This window comes from Alternaria novae-zelandiae (genome assembly GCF_023758075.1).
Source record: "Alternaria novae-zelandiae strain BMP 2774 chromosome Unknown scaffold_19, whole genome shotgun sequence".
NCBI classification, from domain to species: Eukaryota; Fungi; Ascomycota; class Dothideomycetes; order Pleosporales; family Pleosporaceae; genus Alternaria; species Alternaria novae-zelandiae.
In genome coordinates this window covers 711006-730640 of record NW_026056979.1, presented here as the reverse complement: position 1 = coordinate 730640, position 19635 = coordinate 711006, and the positions used below count along the sequence as shown (strand labels likewise).

Below are 19635 nucleotides of genomic sequence, written 5' to 3'. Positions count from 1 at the left end.
GAACATCATAACATGCTTGCGAAGCATACGCAAGCCTTTCGGGGTGATAGTACTATAGAAGTAAGCCTCTTGCATACCCTTGCGTATGATAGCTAATCGCACATGCAAGCTCTCGAAAGTAGCATTTTCACATGCCTACGTGGGTGTGATACCAGCCAAGCGGGTTCAGGAATCCTCGATGAAAGAGCTTCAAGGTGAGATGGAAGCAGAACGACATCATTTCTTTCGCCCTGAGACGTCCGTGGGCACCATGCAATTACAGCGTGTTGGATGGAGGCGCAGAGATAACGACAGGAGAAGCTGAGTTCTTCGTGTTGGAATATATCACTAATGCCATGACCTCGCGAACGACCATCACGACATCTCAGCCCTAGACTCCGAAACGTAAATCATCATGTTTTCCAAACGTAAGGCTATGGATGCTGGCAAGCGTCCTGCGTTCCACGAAGGCTATGCAGCACCATTGATTCAGATCCTCGCATGGCTTTTCCTTGCCTTCTCGATACTAGCAGTCGTAGCGCAATTTGCGACGAAGAAAGCCATGTCCAAGCGTTTTGTCAAAGCCGACTTTGTGCTCCTAGTGGCTTTGGTAGGTTCTTGAGGAGGTGAAGCATGACTATCCACACTGACGAACGGCATTGCAGGTCTTCGCAGCAGGACAGGCAGCGACTCTCCTCAGTCCAGCGGGCCAGCCGATTGGGAATCTACAAGCTGGCCTCGAACCGCATCAGATTAATGGGGCCTGGAAGGTATAGATTGCGGAGACTTTGTAACGCAAGGCTGACAGCGTCAGGCTCTATTCAGCAGCGAGATCTTGAGCATTCTTGCGATCGTTGCCGCTAAAGGCTCTTTGCTCGTCTCGCTGGCGTCAGTAACGCCTGTCGACACACACCGGAGGATGATGCGCGCTACAGGCGTTCTGACGGTGCTATGGGGACTGAGCGCTGTGTTCCTTATCGCCTTCCAATGTCCGTCTCCTCAAAGATGGGATATCACGAACCCGACGTGTATGGACCTCGTAAGTTTGATCATCTGCATCTCCTGGTATGAATCAGTAGCTAATATCATCCAGCGCGCCGTACGCACCTACAATGCTGTCATGAACATCGTGACTGATCTTGCGCTCGCTGGTGTACCGACACTGATGGTCCTACCGCTGCAGATTACCCCGGAAAAACGTTTCACGCTCATCACAGGCTTCTGGTCACGCATAGTGTAAGTCATGTTACGCTTTGTCAAGACTGCCTTACCACTCCGCTTGCACTAACACAAACAATCACAGCGTCGTCTTTGCCTCAGCCACCCAAATCGCATACATCCGCACCTTACCCCAAGACGGCGATCTTCTCCACTCAATATGGCACATCGTCGTTTGCGGACAAATAGTGCAAGTGGCCAGTATAATGACTTCGACCATCCCCTTTCTGAAGCCATTCATGATGAGCCTCGACTCAGGCCTGTGGAGCGCACAGCATGCGGGTGTTGCTACGATGTCGGGTTACACATCCGCGGGTGTTACAGGGCATTTGTCAAGTTACATAGAGATCTCTAGTCAGCGAAGTCGCAAGCCATCTTCTATGCGAGGAGATAAGGATGTCGATATCTGGGTGCGGAAAGAGGTTGTAGTGAAAAGAGAGCCGAGTATCGAGTTACGCGACATGGGAAAGAGCAGATAACATAGGATCGCCAACGAAGATCAATGCGTCGTACCTATCTCCAGCTCCCGCGTTGCACTAGATGTTCCGCTGTGAGCAGTACCAGAGCCTCATACTCTCTCGATTACGACAGAATATGCTTCGCCTCCGGGCCACTCTTTGTCGCGCGCAAGGCGCACCTTCCATTCACCTTCACTCACACGCGACGCACGACCGTTCCACAAGATCCACCTACCTAGGCAGCGCTTTCCCCACGCGCAGACGCTCGTCCAAGCGGTGACGTAAATACACCACCGCGCTCTCACCTCCTCCGTCAAAAAAGCTCCTTCCACCGCGCCTCCGCCTGCCCCTCACCTCCCTTCCCATCCCCACCAACGCAACTCGACCCACGAACAGTTAACCCACCACCATGCGCTTCCTCACCACCGTCTTCCTCCTAGTCGTCAGCCTCGCCGCTCTCGCAAGCGCGAACAACGATAAAAAGAGCGACGTGAGGAACTTCAGGGATGTCGTGAAAGACTGCGTTGTCGCGTGCAACTACGGTCCTCACTGCGCGCACTATTGCGAGTGCAAGGTGTACAAGCTTCTCGGCAAGAATATCAAGTGCAACAATGATCCAAGTATGTGAAACAGCTGATACCCTGCGGCAGCCGTGGAGTGGGAGTTTGGATATTTCGCTAACACAGATTACAGCGTGCAAGAAGCCAGGGCCTAAAGGTTGTGAGAAGTACGAGCTCAGTGGCAAAGTTCGTCGAGACGAAGATACTTCTGCGGCTGTTGACCAAGCTGCTTCCGCGACTGTTGACGAGGCTTCGTCCGAGACTGCTACTCAGGTCGACCCTGGAACCATCAATTACAACCAAGACGCTCCCGAGGGATTTGTTCAGACTGCTGATGTCAATGGCGACGACAACACCTGCGCAACACAGGGCTGCTCCGAGGCCTTGCCGTATTGCCTCAAGGCGTGCGGCTTTGGTCCCCACTGCGAGGGTTACTGCGCCTGTATGCTGCACTCGAACCCGAAGTCAATTTGTCGCCAACAAGGTACGTGATAACATTCTCTAGCTCAGCGAGAGCTTCACTCCCGTTCTATCTATACTAACTCTACCACAGGCTGCGTCGAGGCTCCTCAAGATTGCGATCAATGGGAGTTCACCGACCACGACATTGCTCTTGCTGGCCCGGAGACTGCCGACTATGAGCAAGTCGCTGCCGCTGCCAACGCTCGGGAGGGAAGCGACGACGACGACGTCAACAGCGAACACTGTAAAGCTTGCCGCGATGCCGGGTACGAATGTAGCAAGAAGTGCGGCGCCGACGATATGATCTGCAAGGCTCTGTGTCTGTGCGCGAGCACTGCGGAAGACAACTGCGGCAAGTGCAGGTCCGTCGACTGCCCCCGCACTTAAGACGGAACGGTGTCGAGCGTCGATATGAGGGACGATGGTAATTCGGACCACGATGTTGGAAGCTAGATGAGACTGCGGGTTTTCGGGTTCACGTCCGAAACTGGAGGCGGTTCCTGGTCTTCCTCTCCCAAAAAGGATCACGATCTTCGTAGATCTGATATCTAATGACACGCTTCCTTCTTGGTCATCATCTTGTTTCACATGCGTGATGGGTAAAACTGCGCGGTCGATCCAGAGGTACCCGTAATAGTCGTTGTGATCACAGTCAAGCTAATCCGTCTTGGAGTAGTTAGAAGAGCTGGGCCCGAGTGTGGAGTCGCATCTCGATGTGTAAGATCGATGCAACGTGCCGATCTTTCACTTGATGGGCTTCCTCGCGTAGACGACAGTCCCAGGTAGGTACGCATGAGTCCGGTAACTCTTCAACTCCTTGCGCATCTGCGCTAGATGCAGTTGTGCTCGTGCAACAGACCACTGCATCATGTCAGCTTAATCCACCACACCAACCTCAGCAAGACTCACACCGCCAACCTGCGTCAACAACCTCAACATAAAACCCTCAACCCCATCCATCAACCTCAGCTGATTCCACCGCCCAATATTCTTCAACTTCTTATCCGTCGGCCACCCATTCATCGGCCACTTATACTCCATAACCGTCACATCCACAAACCCCGCTCGTCGTATCCTCTCGGCACTCTCCTCCCAAATCGTAAACGTCTTGCCGAACCGATCACCCATCTCCACCACCACTTTCCCCCAGGTATGGTAGAAGTGGTCTGGGCCCATTGACCCATCGTCGGATGTAGGACACACGGAGTGCTCTACGATTTCTATCCAGCCGCCTGGTTTGGTGTGCTTGTAGGCTTGCTGGAAGAAGAAATCCCAGTCGGGGATGCAGCCGAAGAGCTCGCGGATGTGGATGAAGTCGAAGTGGTTGGGCGGGAAGGTCCATTCGAGCGAGACGTCGTCGATTTCGAAGTGGCAGTTTGGCGGGACCCATTCGGGTTGGATGGGGGAGAGGTCGGTTCCTGTTACTGTTGCTGAGGGGTATTGGTCTGCCATATCCTGTACATGTATTATTAGCCTGTGTTGGGGGATATGGCTGGGCAGCGTACAATTGCCCATATGCCGGTTCCTGTGCCGCAATCTAATATCGTCTGTGGATTAACCAGCGGCGCAAGATGCAGCTTCTGGTCGAGCGTCAGGAGGTACATGTGGTGTGCGAAATCCAGTATCTCCTTGGCCAGCTCGTCATTTGGTCCCCAGTATGCGCCGTCGCGGTATGCGTGGTACTGCCGTCCATTCTCCATGCGGTGGTGGAGGATGGACGAGGCTAGCGAATCGGTCTCGTCGCCAAGGAGGCTGCCGCTGTCGAAGGCTGAGTCGGACGAGAAGCCAAGGCCATCGTCGTCGACGGGGGAAGCTTCGGAGTCTTGTGGCGCTGCGTGGTGTACGGGGGCGTGTTGTTGTGGGTACGAGGAAGAGGAAGGCGCGTCGTCTCCTAGATGCACGGCGCTATCCTGCTGGTGCAAGCCGATGCCCTCGAAAGGCTTCGGGGAAGATGAAGACGCCATGGTGCTGTCGTGAGAGTGCGCGGCGAGGAGGAGTGGGAGATATCGACGCGACGCCCGGAAACGACGGGTTACATATTGGAGAGTTGGAGCCGATGCACTGGGAAGTTGCTGGACGCTGGCCGGCCGCTGACTCTCGTTTGGAGGCGTCTGTCAATGGGCGAGGGGTCTCTGGCAAAGTGGAGCATTGCACCGATGGCGCCGCGTTCGCGCAGCATCCCCGAGTAGATCCAGCGGATCGGTCGTCTGCTCCGGTCGCTGCCATTCGTTGATGCGCGTGTAATGCACGCGCAAAAGGAACGGTGCTGCATCGCCTGCATGGCTGTTAGAGGCGTCGGGGTAAGCGCGTGCTGGCGGCACTCTACCGACGTTGTACGAAGACTCTGGGTGTCCGAGGCAGTCAGGCCATTGGCGAGCCTGCCAACAACGTCGAAAAGGAGGGTGTCGATGGATGCATCTCGTGATTGATGGACTGGCTCATTTGCGGGCCGCAGACGGCGTCATTCCCTTCATCGCCGTTGTCTAATCGGCCCTTTTGGCAGGCGGCACGGGTTGGAGAGGGTGGGCCAAGAGCACCTCTACAGTGGATACTCGAACTTTGTTGTAGAAGACGAAGAACAGGTTGAGAGTATGACCAAAGTCCATCGATGATCTCAGGCGACTTGACATGGAAAAACCAACTGCCGACGGCGAAGCGCATGCGGCGCAGCTCCCTATCCTCGTCATTGGCTCTGGTAAGCGACGGTGACGCCGCATACATGCTGCACCACACGGTCTGACCAGCTCGCAGGAACCGCTGGACTTGCACTCGCACAGGGGCTCCGCAAAGTATGTACACCGTCTGTGTAATGCAAAAGAGTAGCCTCATTCGAACAACTAGGCGAACATCCCGTGCGTCGTGTTCGAGAAGAACGCTGCCACGCATGGCGAGCGCGACTGGAACATGGGCCTTCACTGGGGCGCGCCAGTCCTGAAAAGCCTCATGCCAGAGGGCTGGTGGGACCGCATCCAGAGCGTCCAGGTCGACCCGAATGTCCCCACGAAAGAGCAGGACACGTTGAAGTGGCTGCGAGGCGATACCGGAGCGCTGGTTGCAGCCATCACCTTCGGGCCTTTCTACCGCTTACGGAGGAGCAAGTTGCGCGACCTGTTAATGCAAGGCCTTGACATACACTTCGACAAGCGCTTACACGACGTCTCATACTCACCTGATGATGACTCAGTCACTGCCCATTTCGCCGACGGAACCTCGACGACGGGACGCATGCTGGTTGGCGCGGATGGAGCGCGCTCTTCCACCAGGCAGATTCTCCTCGGGAGGGAATTGGGCTCCATCAACCACATACCGTATGCGTGCACGTTTGTCCAGTGCAAGTTTACCGCCGAGCAAGCCCGCTTCTTGCGGTCATTCCACCCGCTGTATCTAGCATGTGCGCACCCGAATAACAACTTCGCCTTCTTCGGCATGCATGATGCGCCGGACGAAGATGACCCGACTTCCTGGACCTTCTTCTACTACATCTCGTGGAGAAGTAGTTTGAAAGAGCAGGAGGCCACAAAGAACTGGACCGGTGCCCAGCGCCTCGCGCAACAAAAAGAATTCGCGAAAGAGTTTTGCGACCCGTGGAGGAGTGCGTTTGAATGGACGCCAGACTGCACACCTGTGTGGTATCTCGGGCTCACGGACTGGGACCCGGGCATGGAAGGCCATCGCTGGGATAACCATCGCGGCTTAATTACTATGGTGGGCGACGCTGTGCATCCGATGACGTACCAGCGAGGTCAGGGCCTCAATCACTCTGTCACAGACGCTGGGAAGTTGTTCGAAGCTATCACTAAGATTCAGGCTGGCGAGGACAGGAAAGCTGTGGTTGATGCGTTTGAAGAGGAGATGATTAGGCGTGGGGGTACGGAGGTTAGGGATGGCACGGCAAATACCATGATGCTTCATGACTGGGAACGCGTTAAGCAGAGTCCGCTGTTCACGAAGGGGATGAAGAAGACCGAGGCTTAGGGGTTGGTAGATTTGGTCCTCGCGTTATATCAATGCATCGCGTCGTAGTAATGTACAGTAGCATGAAGGAACAGAGCTCTGGGCAGTCTCGTGATCGCCTCAATCTTAACAGTTAATGTCTTGTGTCTAGATTGGACGCTGGTGTAATTAAGCCAAGAAGATACCCAGGAGTATATCACAGTGAGCTGCCGATATGCCTGGGCATTAGAGTTGCTGACTGATGGTCGCGGGTTAGCGCGACAGTGCACATGCAGTACTCACGGTCCTCAGCTGTCTACGACCCAAGTTGGCGGACCATGCGAAGTCCCGCGTACAACAAGTGTTTCCAGATTGTAGATGGCGTTCCGACTCTACCAAACCGCGCCGAGTACCCTGACCTGCCCGTATTCAACAACACCGCTCTCCATTTGCCGAGCACACCCGAGGAACTAGCTCTCTTCGGCAGCGACGTGCACGTCGCAGACAACTCAGACGACGTCAACGAAGTCTACGATATTGTGCTCGTGGCTTGCAGGAAGAGTAATCATCGCAGACAGAACAGCGGGTTTAGCGATACAGCGATTGAGTGGTACGAAAGAGCACAAGCCCTCTATCAATACTGGGAGCATTTGTACAACCGTCTGCCCGAGCCGCATGCAATGAAGGACGTCGAAACGGTTCTCCATGAGGACACATACACGCCAATCTGGATTCCATACAACTTGGGACACGTCACCTCCGCTCTCACAATCCTCAGTCAACTTGGCGACTGTCGAGGGTATCGTAGGATGTGTATGGATGCCATCGGTCATGTCCAGAAACTCGCAGGTCGGGCTATACGAGTCCTAATTCTTTTCGCGGGGATAGATGGTGCGACATCAGCGAACAGCTCTTAGGACGAGCTGCTTCAAGAGTTCCGCCTGGTATCCTTCCACCTAACGAGCGTTAATACTGCTAAGTTCGCTTCACTCTACCCATCCGTCTACACATTACGAGGGAGCCATAGCTGGGCTCATCTAGACGTCGCGGACCTTGCGGCAGAATGGAGCGCCTGTTTCTCCAGTGTCAACGTTACTCTCCGAGTCGTTCAGCACCCGAAGCAACACAGGTGGCTACATTGGGCGAATATTTTATACAAACAGAAGATGGTCACCAGAGACGTCACTACTCGCCGTGTGCGTAGGCCGTTGTATAATGTGCTGTGCGTTGGACGAGAACCGCTGCTAGACAACATTGTGTGGCCCGTTTACACGATGAAAAGGTATGCGAAGTTTGCAACGGGAAGCCAGAGAAGTGTTGGAGCCGAGGACAAGATCGTTCTCGACACCTGCAGAGACACGATATCGCGCCGCTGAATCTATCGTGACTCTTCGCGATGATGGGGGTTGTTCTTTCTCATGAGCCGTGTCCCCCTCATCTGGTGTCCAGGGCTCCGGCGAGATGCCTCGGATAACATTGTCCCAACACCATGACGTCGGCCATCCTCGGTCCTAGCTGCGCGATGCGCGACAACGCTCGACGTTTACTGTCGTTCAATTCTTCATAGCTAACACTGCGACCAATTCCTCGAATAGTTTTCTGACCAGCTCAAATTACCTCACCCCGCCTTCCAGTGTTAGAGATCCCGCCTCCAAACGAAGATGACCTCCCCTTCCGAATTCCACGGCTGGCTGGGCCACGATAAGAATGCGGCGCAAGGCAACATGACATGGTCGTCCTTCCAACCTAAGCCCTTCAACGCCATCGATATCGACATCAAAGTCTCCCATTGCGGCATCTGCGGCACCGACATCCACACCCTGCGATCTGGCTGGGGCGCAACCCACTATCCCGTATGCGTCGGCCACGAAATCGTCGGAAACGTCGTGCGTGTGGGAGACAAAGTCAAGAACCTGCGCTTAGGCGACAGAGTGGGTGTAGGCGCGCAGGCTTTCAGCTGCTTGAAGGACGACTGCGAGGAATGCAGGGCGGGCATTGAGCAGCATTGCCCGAAGATGGTGGGCACATACAACGCGAAGTACCCGGATGGAAGCTGGAGCATGGGAGGATATGCAGACTATGTCCGCGTCCCAGCGCATTTCGCTATCAAGATACCCGCTGGATTGAAGAGCGAAGAAGCAGCGCCTATGATGTGCGGCGGCATCACCGTCTATGCGCCGCTGAAGAATAACGGCGCAGGTCCTGGGAAGAAGGTCGGAATCGTAGGTTTGGGGGGCTTAGGCCATTTCGGCGTCTTGTTCGCGAAAGCACTGGGGTGCGAAAAGGTCGTAGCGATAAGCCGAAGGAGGAACAAAGTCGACGACGCAAAAGCTATGGGCGCAACGGATTACATCGCGACGTCCGAAGACGACAAGTGGGCGCGCAACCACAGCCGAAGTCTCGACCTCATTATCAGCACAGTCTCCTCCCCAGACATGCCGCTCGAGTCCTATCTCCGACTTCTCCGTACAGGCGGTTCATTCATCCAGGTCGGCGCACCAGAAGACAAGCTCCCTCAAATCGCTGCGTTCGGTCTTATTGGCAAAGGATGCAAGATCGGGGGTAGTCAGATTGGCAGTCCGAAGGAGATTGAGGAGATGCTTCAGTTCGCGGCAGACAAGGGGATTAAGCCTTGGGTGCAGAAGCGCAATATGAAGGATGCGAATAAGAGTGTGGTTGATATGGAGGAGGGACATGCACGGTATCGTTATGTTCTTGTGAATACGGACCATGGGGATAGGGCGAAGATGTGAGCGCAGAGGCATGTAATCACGTTGTTCTAATTCAACCAATATTATTCACATTTGACAGCCAGCAGAGCGACTCCGATATGAACGCAGTCAAGTCTAGTGCTTGACATATCACATCTGCTTGCTCTTTTTGTTGTTTGTTCCCTAAACCAGATTGTCTCACAGGCGCCCGTCTTCTCAGACCCTTTCCCTTATCTCACACTCAACAGCCCGTTTTCACAATGCGCAACAAAACCAGCCTCGCACAGCCCCTACATTATCTCATTATTCGTAACGTGCAAGTGATACGTCGCCTCCTGGCTCACACGCAAGCCGCACCTCCACCCATCAACCAAACCACAGCCCCTTCCACCATAATGCGCTCTTCCTCACTGGCTCGCATCAAAATCCCATCCAGGGTACCGAATCCGCCCCAACCCACCTCACCAAGCCGCGCAATAAAGCAATGCGCGCAACAATCTCTCTCTTATTTATACTATCTTCACACATTCCTTATGTCTTGGTTTACGAAGACAAATACAAAGACAGCGCCGAACGCATCCAAGGCGCCCACAGCATCCAAAGCACCCAAGGCGCGCATCGCCGGCATGCACATCACACGCGATCAAGCGGAACGCCTCATGAAAGTCTGCACAACACTTGAAGAAATGATAGAGAGACAATGTAAAGACATACATTCCCCTTGCAACTCCTTGGATCTCTACGCATCGTGTACGTTGCGACGCATCAAGAAACAACAAAAGGAAATCTTGAAGACGCTCGAGGATCTCGTGTATAGTTCAAAGGGCTACAAAGATAACGCAGCTTGCGTGGAAGAGTTTTACGATGTGCATTGCAGTATGAGGAGGATAGAGATGAGGTGTGAACACCAATCCAAATATCCCTGCAGGGATTGGAGGACTGCGGCGGAAAGGTATTGGCCGTTGATTGCGGGGCGGTATGGCCCTCTTTTGGATCTTGTTAAGGGTTTGAAGAAGGAGATTGCGGATGCGATTAAAGACGAAAGAATGTGGGCTGGAGAAGCGGGCAAGCGGAACTATCGCAGGGGTCTTGAGTGCGTGGAATCGGCACTGAACCGCGGACTGAGAAGCAAGCCCACGCCTACATCCGGGTACGTATTGATCGAGGATAAACATGTCACCTTCTCTGAAACAGTGCTCTGGCGGAAGTTCAATAGCGCAGCCCCACCAAAGGAGCTCCACAGACTAATCTCAAACACGCTCCTTCACAAAGAGGAGTTTACAACAAGCCTGGCTAGAAGAGGGCGTAGGTCAACAAAGAGCTTTAAGAGGAGGGAAATTGAGAGTAAGGGGTGGGATTCAATGTTCAAGACGGATTGGTGGAGTGTAGGGTTGGAGCCCTGGGGCTCGGCGAATGTTAAGGAAGAAGAACAGGAGGCGACGGAGGAGGATATAGAGAGATTAGAAAAAGAGTTCAATGAAGAGCTAGTGCGGCAGCTAGCGACACAACCATGGTAAGAGGCGGAGAGTATGCGAGATATGAGGGGATGCCAAAGGGAAAAAGGTGCATCAAGGGGGGAGGACACGATGTATAATGAAAAGACTCATTTAGCACATCCATACATTCATCTCCAACGTCCGCGGAGAACTTACCACTAAGCACGAATATACTCATTGTACAACAATTCCAGTGTCGACAAGCCACTCCACACGGCAGCAACAATACAGATTGCTCGGATGACTTTGTAAGAGAACCGCCCGATTCCACGAGATACCCAGTACCACTTCGGAACATCTTTCCAGCTCCTGCGCCGCCAGACCACACTGAAACAGCTAGTCCCCTGCTCTAAATAATGCCGAGTCTGCATATCCCAGAGACGCAAGGGATACTCAAAGTCCTCGCCATACTGAAGCCAAGGCTCAGGTATAACCCCGAAGCGTGATGGGCCAACCCGCGTATCCAGGGGAACATTGTACCAGCGCAGACTGATGTGCCTGATACTAGACCGATTTGTCGTCTCGCACAACTTACTGCTGTACTCTGGAATACTACGTGCAGTATTGGCTAGGATATCTCGACACAGCACCTTGTACGTGTCGCAGTACAGGTCGTACATGGCAAGTTGCGACCTGTAATTTCGCGGCCACTCGTTGCCGAAGATGATGATGACGGTGGTAATCCAGGACCAGTGCCAGGGAAGGAAATTTGGCAGCCTGGTGGTACCTGATGTTGGGTCTAGTGGTGGGAGGCGGAGTACGAGCTTTGATCTTTTTGATGGATCGCGGGCAGACGTGAGGATGCGTATGTTGTGGATCGCGAGGAAAGCGAGGAGTTGGGTGTATTCTTTGGATATGTGTTTCTTTGCTTCGTGCTTCCATTCTTTGCGGATGAGGCGACAGGTTTGGAGGAGACCGGAGTATGAGGCGAAAGAGGTGTTGACTGGCGAGATGTGGTTGTAGATGTTGATGCGAACCTCGGCTGGCAGGGCCAGGAAGGCGGTGGTGGGCATGTTGAAGCTTAACAGTGTGTAGTAGTTGTCGTGGTTCCTACGATCCAGTGAGCCGTTGGGCGGGCCTTCGAGTACTTGATAACTACCTGATAAGTATAGCGGGCTAGTGCACGGACGAGGCGAAACCGTAAAGGCAACAGCCAGTCCACACGCTCGGAGCAACGATGACTAACGCTCCAAAGTAGTGTCAATGTAAAGTATCTTATCGTTGCTGCGAGACGTCGAGATATGGATCTAGTAATGTATGGCAATTCGAAGATCCTCTTCTGAGCTCAAAATCGTGGTAGTGCAATACACAATGCAGTCTAATGCATCAACGCTCGTAATCTCAATGCTAAGTAATAGTGTATTCACGTCCATCTACATGCCAAATACATACGTCAATAGCAGTAAAAACATGCATCTACTCGTAGCTGCGACAGAAAAGCTACTCACGATACCCTAGAAAGAACCTATTACCCCCCTCCATAAGCCCTATCTATTGGTATCTCAAGAATGCACAATATTGACACGAGCAAAAAGCTAATGAAAGTACAAAAGCGAAGACAAAAATATAATACAACACAAGCAATAGCAACACGAAGCGAAAAGCCAGCCTGGCCTAAAAGAAAAGAGACGCAAAATATACACAATCCAAAGTCAAAGCAACCAAAGAAAGCGAAAAGAACAGCTACCTCTCACCCATCCTTATGAAACAAACTCCTCAACCCAGAACTCCATTTCCTCACATGCCCATGACTCTTATGTACATGTTCTTCACCACCACTAGTCGTCGGTCTATAACTCAGTCTATGCCTGATACTATGACTTGTCTTGGGGCGTTCGGGTGCTGAGGGAGCAGTTTTGTTCTCAGGCGTCATGGGGGCGGTGGGAGCGATGTATGTACTATGTCGCGAATTGGCGTTGACGGTGGAACGAGGCGAGAAGGAGGAGATTGCATGAGAGGTCTTGGGGCGGTCGGGTGTTTGGGGTGCGCTGCCGATGCGCGGGGAGGGTGTGTTGCGGGATAGGTCGGGTGAGGTGGTGAGGGGGTTGGGTGTCATGGGACGGGATTTCTTGCGGAGGAGGTTTTGGGGACGTTTACTGGGGATTCGTTAGTTTTTGAAGTCGCATGACATGGTGATTTGATAGAGGGGGCTTACGTCTTCGTCTCCTTCTCCAACCGGTGGAGTTGCGCGTCTGTGTCCCGCAGAGTCTTCTTGAGGTTGTGCCGCGATTTCCTCATGCCTTTGAGTTGAATGGCTGCGTCGTCGCGTTGCATACGTATCTTTTCTATCCGCAGACCCCAGGATTCGGGATCGCCCTCGTGAGAGACGGTACTCGCGCTAGTCTGCGGCCTCTCATGTTGCACACTCATATGTCCAATCGAGCTTCTTGTGTGAGACGAGATGGGGCTCGAAGGAGCAGTATCGTAAGGGCCGTCGTGGATGGTGATGTGGCGGGGCGAGGAAGTGCGATGGAGTTCGCTCGACTCCTTGTTCTCTTTCGGTTCATCCCACTGCTCCAGGGCTTCCAGGTGTCTGATCTTATCTTGCAGTGTCGCAATCAATGTCTCGAAAGCTCGCTTGTCGTCTCGCAGAGCCTTTACTTCCTGCTCGAGCGCAGTAAATGATGCAGCATACTCATCTTGATGATGTCGCATCTCTTCAATCTCAGTCATCTTCCTCTCCAGTTCGGCCTCTAGACGAACAGCGTTATCGTGATTGCCGTCTAGCTCTCGATGCTGTTGCTGCTGCTCCTCAAACTTCCTCTTGAGGCCGTCATATGCCGAGTTCATTGATCTTATCCTGCTATCAGTAGAAGATCCGAGTTCATCGATGTACTTCTCCTTCTTTGATAGCTCTTCGACCAGCTTGCCTTTGCCCTTCTTAAGCGCACCTAGCTCCCGTGTCTGGTCGCCGATCTGCTGATGAAGGTCTGAGTTCTCATTGATGAGGATCTCAAGCTCGTTGTTCCTCTCCGAAAGTCGGCGTTTGTACCTTTGCTTCGACTCCTTGGCGGCATCCAGTTTCGCTTGCGACTCTTCCACAAATTCGTGGTAGCGCCTCTCGGTATCCTCAACGGCGGAGTGAGCATCAGCCATGTCGGCTTCCACACGCTCAAGGAAAGCTTCCAGTTTTGCGTTCTTCTCACGTGCGGTCTCGAGCTCCTCCTCCGCTGAGGTAAGACGGGCGAACAGTTCTTTCTCAGAAGTGCCAAGTGTGGCGTTCGACTCGCGAAGAGATCCGAGTTCCTCGTTGGCAGCAATGAGATCGTTGAGCATTTCCAGGCTTTCCGACTCAGCAATGTCCAGCCGCATCTGAGCAGCGCGGAATTCGGCCTCAAGCGCAATATTGCGATCTGAAGCGGATCGAGAAGACTCCTCATGCTTTGTGTGAACTGATCTGAGTTCATCCAACTCTTTGCTGCTGGCCGACAGCTTAAAAACCAAGTCAGTGCTGTCTGATTCCAGTTCGGCTATGCGTGAGCGTAAATTCGTTGTCTCGTCCTGAAGAGAACCCACTTGCTGTTCAGCGCTACCTGCCTTGCTCTCCAGCTCGGTCTTCGTGTGTTGAAGAGCATTCAACTCTTCGTTCGTTCTGGTAAGCTCCGCAGAGATGGAGGCGTTCTGCGATTCAACCTCGTTCAGCCGAGTCCGAGTCGAAGAGAGACTTTCTTCCGTGCTTGCTGAGATAGCCAACGCTTCATCCAACTTCTTTTCGACATCATCCTTCAATTGTCGGAGGCTGTCGAGCTCCTTCTCTACATCGGCTAACTTGGACGTTAGTTCGGTATTTTGTGCGTCCGACTCTTCCATCCTGGAACGATCCGTAGTAAGATCCTTCTCCAATTGCGCGTTGGTGGTGGTGGTGCTATCAAGTCGACTCTTGATCTCCTCGTTATCCTTTCGCGCAATATCAAGCTCCTTCTCCAAGCTAGCGTTGGCAACCTGCGTTTCTTCGAGCCGCTTCTCAGTGACGGCCTTAGCTCGGCACATAGCTTCGAGCTCCTCTTCGCTGGAAGCTAGTCGCGCCTCAAGATGCGGGATCTGGGATTGCACCTCCTTCAGTTGAGACTGAGTAAGCAGTAGATCCTCATCGAGCTTTTCGTGGGATGCATTGTGGGCCAGCAGGTGTTCCTCGAGTTGCTGTTTCGATCGATGAAGTTCCGCGATCTCATCTTGCAACTTTGAGAGTTGCGAGCGTACGTCCTGAGCCTCAGATTCTGCCTTGATCAAGCGATTCTTCGCGGCGCTGAGCTGAGTCTCCAGGTTCTTGTTGGAGCCGATCACAACGTTGAGCTCCTGTTGCAAACCCTTTCTAGCTGCTTCTACCTCTTCGAGCTGCCCACGAACATTCACGAGGCCCTTGCTAGAAGCTTCGCTATCGAGCTGTGCTGCTGATAACGCTTCTTCCGCCTTAGTCAAGCGATCCTTCGCTGCATTAAGCTGGGTCTCGAGATCCGTGTTCGAGTGAGTCGCGTGGTTAAGCTCCTGTTGCACACTATTCCTGGCAGCTTCAACTTGCTCGAGCTTCTCACGAAGATCCGCCAAGTCTTTGGTAGATGTCTCGCCATCCACCTGTGCAATCGACAATGCTCTTTCGGCGTTCGTTCTTGCCTCGGTGTTGGTTTTGAGCGCAGCCTCCAGTTCCGAGATACGAACCTTGAGCGAGTCACTCTCATTGGTCGTAGCAGAGAGTCGCGCATCAAGGCCACTCTTAGCCTGTGAGCTAGTATGCAAGTCGTTCTCAAGTTGGGTAATCTTGGTCTGCAAGCTGTCACGATCGCCTTCAGTCCATGTGAGTCGTGATTGGATGTGCTCGACCTGACTCTCAAGATCTGTCTTTGATCGAAGTGCCTGTCCGAGCTCGTTCTCAACAGCATCCTTGGATGTCCGCGCGCGATCTAGCTCCTGACGCAACGACGCCTCCAGCTTCTCTGATGAGTCAAGCACAGTTCGGAGGCTGACCATGGATGCCTCCAGTTCGCGAAGGTGCTCGGCGTTCTTCTGGACCTCTTGCGCATGCTGCTCATCGGCAGCTTGCTTCGACTCTTGTACTTGTTGCAGCTCCTGCTCCAGGTTCGACACGCGTTCTTCTGATACTTGGAGCTTCTTTTCAAGCTTCGATTTGACAGACTGCAGGTCGGAAAGCTCGGCGTCTCTCATCCGTACATCCTCGCGTAGTCTAAACAACAGCTGTCGGGAGTCTTTGAGATCGGCTTCGAGTGCCGCCTTCTCATCACGAAGTGTTTCTAGCTGTGCCTGACTCCTGGCATCGACCGCCTCCAAAGACTGGTTGCGCTGTTGAGCTTGTTGCAAGTTTTCCTCAATGGCGTCGTGAGAGGTGCGTAGAGTTTCCAGCTCCGCTTGAAGGTCGGTCTTCGATTTGACCTCGAGCTCAAGGCTCTCTTGGGCAGTGTGTAACTCCTTCTGGGTGTTGGCTTTCTCGGCCCGGGTCGTCTCAAGCTCTGTTGACAGCGCTCGGCTCGCATCGCCCGCAGCCTCCAACTTAGTCTTGAGCTGCTTTAGCTCCTCTTTCAAAGCTGTCAGGGCGTCTCCAGTGTTCTTGCTTGACAACTGCGACTCTTGTAGTTGCTCACGCAGCGTAGAGATGACACTCCCACCGATCTCAATCTTCCGCAGATGTTCAGTCGCATCCTTTTCGTAGCCGGTGATCTTCTGCTCTAAACGTGCGACAAGCTCCTGCCCGCGGTCAAGTCGCTTTTGCAGATCCTGGCATGTACTCTCCTTGTCGGCAAGGCGGTCCTGTAGCGATGATTCGTAGCGGTCAGCCGTCTCGACTTTGTTTCGTAAAGAGTGTAAAGTTTCCTCTAGAGTGGCTGTGCGGATCTCGAGCTCCCTAGTCTCGGCGTTTCGTTCGCCCAGACGACTGCTTAGATCAACCTTCTCTTTCTGCAGCGCTTCGATCGTATGATGCATGCTGCCATTCTTCTGCTCCCATTCTGCGATCTCATCACATTTGGCCTTCAGCTCCTGCTTCAGCGTCTCCTCGGCACCTGATGTGATGGTCAACTGCGCCTTAGTCGACTCCAGCGTCTCTTGTACTGTAGATCTCGAGCGTTCTAGAGCAGCAATCCGAGACTGGTGACTGTGGATCTCCTGCTCCAGACCTTCTCGGGTGGCTTCCAGAAGCCTTCTGTCTTCCTTGGTCGCTGCACATTCACGTTGTAGTTGCTCTATGCGGCTTCGACAAGCAGCAAGAGCCTGATCTGACTCGCGTTTCGCTCGTATAAGACGGCTGTCGGAGGTGCGTATCTCGGAAGGGCTTGACAGTCGAGGAGTCAGCTCGAGATCTAGATCGTGCCATGGCGATGGCGACGAACGCGTTGGAGTCCTCGGCGCGAGGGTGGGGCTATCGACCACACTTGATCGCGTCGGTGGAGATGGGGGTGGTGAGATGAAGAGACCTTTGGGTTTATGTTGGGGTTCAGAGTTTGGGGTAGAGTCTGTACGATCTATCAGTAGAGGTAAAATCTCGACGCGGTAAACTTACACTGAAGTGTCAGCATAGAGGCCCGCTCCAGTGCCTCAAGAATCTCCTTGTTCCTGCCTTCTTCAACCCGCAGCGCCCTCTTCAACTCCTCCACTCTCTTCTGTGCATCCTTGCCCTCCACATAATGGGCTGTCCGGCTCTTGGCCAAGTTCCTTGCAGTAGTTGCAATCTGCTTCTCCTTGACCGATATATTCACGGCCATGCGAAAAGCAAGACGCCGCAGTGATGACACCGACCGCTTCGCTTCAGCCCCTGCGACCTGGTGAGCCTTGAGTTCAGCGCGGAGCGTATTACGCTGGGTTTTGATGTAGGAAAGATGCGCCCAGTTTGATATAACACTAGGCGCGTCCTCGCCCTTGGGTGGGGCCTCTGCGCTGTCTCTGCCATCGTGTTCAGGTCGCGTAGACTTTGAAGAAGAGGGACCCCAGTGTTCTAGCATGAAGCTGTCTGTCATGGACGATACGGAACGCGACAAACTGGAGAGTGGGGTCGCAGACGGCCGAGAGTGTGGAGATAGATGTGACTTGTTCTCCTTGGGGAAGTCGCCAGCGCACTTTTGCATATCGATGAAGCTCGCTGGCAGGATATTCTCCAGGCCAGAATGTATGCGCTCGCTAGCACTTGGACGGTCCAGGTCCTTAGCCTTGGAGGGCGCCATAGTGGGCGGTGGGTTATGCGACCATGAGGTGACGAGAACGCGACTTGCGCCAGAGGATGATCAAAACTCTGTATGCAATGTGGCTGGGGAACTGCTGCAACCGCCTGGATTGCGTTGGCGCTGACGGACTGGCACGGAACGGGCTAAAGGAGTGATTTGTGGTGGGCCACTGTCACAGGCGAGATGCGGGCTGCAAGGAAAACAGGGGTATGATAAGGATGTGAGGGGCGTAGGATGCGACTACAGACTCTATAAACTCGATAGACGTCGTGTGTAGTTTGAGGTTGGGCCGACACGAGACACGCGCCTCAGGCCGAGAAGATGGGACGTTACACCAAGGTGAATTATGACGATGGAGCAACTCGGGTTGTCAGTGGAAGGCATACCATGGTTCTTGCGCTTTTCTGGTCGCAAACGTTGGCGCATTCCAACAACATGGGTCTACCCAGTCGGGCGTCGATGTGGAGCGAGACTCACCAAATCGACTGAACACTGCAAAGACTCACTATACTCTTCAGACTCATCACACTCCTAGAGATGACTTCCACCACCTCCCCTCCGCCTCCCCTCCGCCTCCCCCACCCACCCATGACACACGCGCCTCAGGCCGAAAGGACAGGATGCGCGACAGCCGTCGCACCAATATGAATTATGACGATGGAGCGACTCCGGCTGTCAGTGGATGGCATACCATGGTTCTTGCGATATTTTCCGGTCGCTCAGCGTTGGCGCAGTCTCGTAGCATGGGTCTTCCCAGGCCGGCGTCGATGGTGGACCGAGAGTGGGGAGACATGCCCCTCCGGAACGTCTCTTCCATGACCTCGGGTTGTCACTTGGTAGCACCTGCCCGCGCACTCATCGTGACTGGGCGGCGCAGTCATAGCAAGTCACGTAGGAACGCGTGGCGTGATTTGAGTAGGACGTGTCAGCAAGCGGTTTGCCAATGGCGGATATCGAGAGTGAGATTTGACAGTGATATGCACTAGGCTGCTTGCGGCGCGATGAGGTAATGTTGCATGTCCCCGCTACGCGCTACGATCTCCCCAGGATGTTTGAAGCGAGCCCACGATCTGGTTCATCGCGTTGGCCTGTAATTTGGCCAATATTTGTCAATACAAAACAACATCTAGATGATGTCGCGATAGTATGAGGGCTATAGTGGGAATCTTGACCGATATCAGATGGGTAAGAGCGCCGCAAGACTGCACTACATCTCATCAATAGCCTGACAATGAGAATTGCAAATCCATGAATGGTCTAGATTCTAACGCATTTTGGGTTCATCGGGACGCTTCGATGCGTTCCGCGACATGGTGTACGTTGCTTTTGAGTACCGAAGTTGCAGATGAACTCCTTACGACTCAGGCTTCGTCATTCTGGAGAAGAAATATCAATGCTCTCACACGTCATTCCAATATGGAAAATAGAGTCAATGCCTATGCGGATTCTACGCCGCAGTACATCAAAGCCCACATTGGACATGGCACTGCCTGATATCTAGATGCTGCGATCAGTTTGAGCTGAAATAGATGCAGTGGAAGTAGAGAATGATTAGCAACGATGCCTGCGAAAATTACACAACACGGTAGTAGAGTAGAAAGACATCAAGGCACAGGAGAGGGATCACACCCCTTTGACACGCGATACTAAGG

At 53.4% G+C, this 19635-nt stretch overlaps 5 protein-coding genes across 5 annotated transcripts; 3 read left to right on the top strand and 2 right to left on the bottom strand.

Annotated features, from left to right (window-relative positions):
• Positions 1-2266: 2266 nt before the first annotated feature.
• On the top strand, positions 2267-3064 carry J4E88_008558 (uncharacterized protein; the record flags this gene model as incomplete). The annotated part of the gene is made up of 3 exons (XM_049402168.1): positions 2267-2275; positions 2342-2657; positions 2769-3064. 3 exons carry the CDS (start codon positions 2267-2269, stop codon positions 3062-3064), a joined length of 621 nt encoding a protein of 206 aa, XP_049252266.1.
• A 489-nt stretch (positions 3065-3553) lies between these two features.
• On the bottom strand, positions 3554-4641 carry J4E88_008557 (uncharacterized protein; the record flags this gene model as incomplete). The annotated part of the gene is made up of 2 exons (XM_049402167.1): positions 3554-4132; positions 4183-4641. 2 exons carry the CDS (start codon positions 4639-4641, stop codon positions 3554-3556), a joined length of 1038 nt encoding a protein of 345 aa, XP_049252265.1.
• Positions 4642-5581: 940 nt separating this feature from the next.
• On the top strand, positions 5582-6652 carry J4E88_008556 (uncharacterized protein; the record flags this gene model as incomplete). The annotated part of the gene is made up of 1 exon (XM_049402166.1): positions 5582-6652. One exon carries the CDS (start codon positions 5582-5584, stop codon positions 6650-6652), a length of 1071 nt encoding a protein of 356 aa, XP_049252264.1.
• Positions 6653-8271: 1619 nt separating this feature from the next.
• J4E88_008555 (uncharacterized protein) lies at positions 8272-9363 on the top strand (the record flags this gene model as incomplete). Its single annotated transcript, XM_049402165.1, has 1 exon — positions 8272-9363. One exon carries the CDS (start codon positions 8272-8274, stop codon positions 9361-9363), a length of 1092 nt encoding a protein of 363 aa, XP_049252263.1.
• Positions 9364-12968: 3605 nt separating this feature from the next.
• On the bottom strand, positions 12969-17887 carry J4E88_008554 (uncharacterized protein; the record flags this gene model as incomplete). Its single annotated transcript, XM_049402164.1, has 3 exons — positions 12969-17125; positions 17326-17801; positions 17880-17887. 3 exons carry the CDS (start codon positions 17885-17887, stop codon positions 12969-12971), a joined length of 4641 nt encoding a protein of 1546 aa, XP_049252262.1.
• Between the last annotated feature and the right edge of the window lie 1748 nt (positions 17888-19635).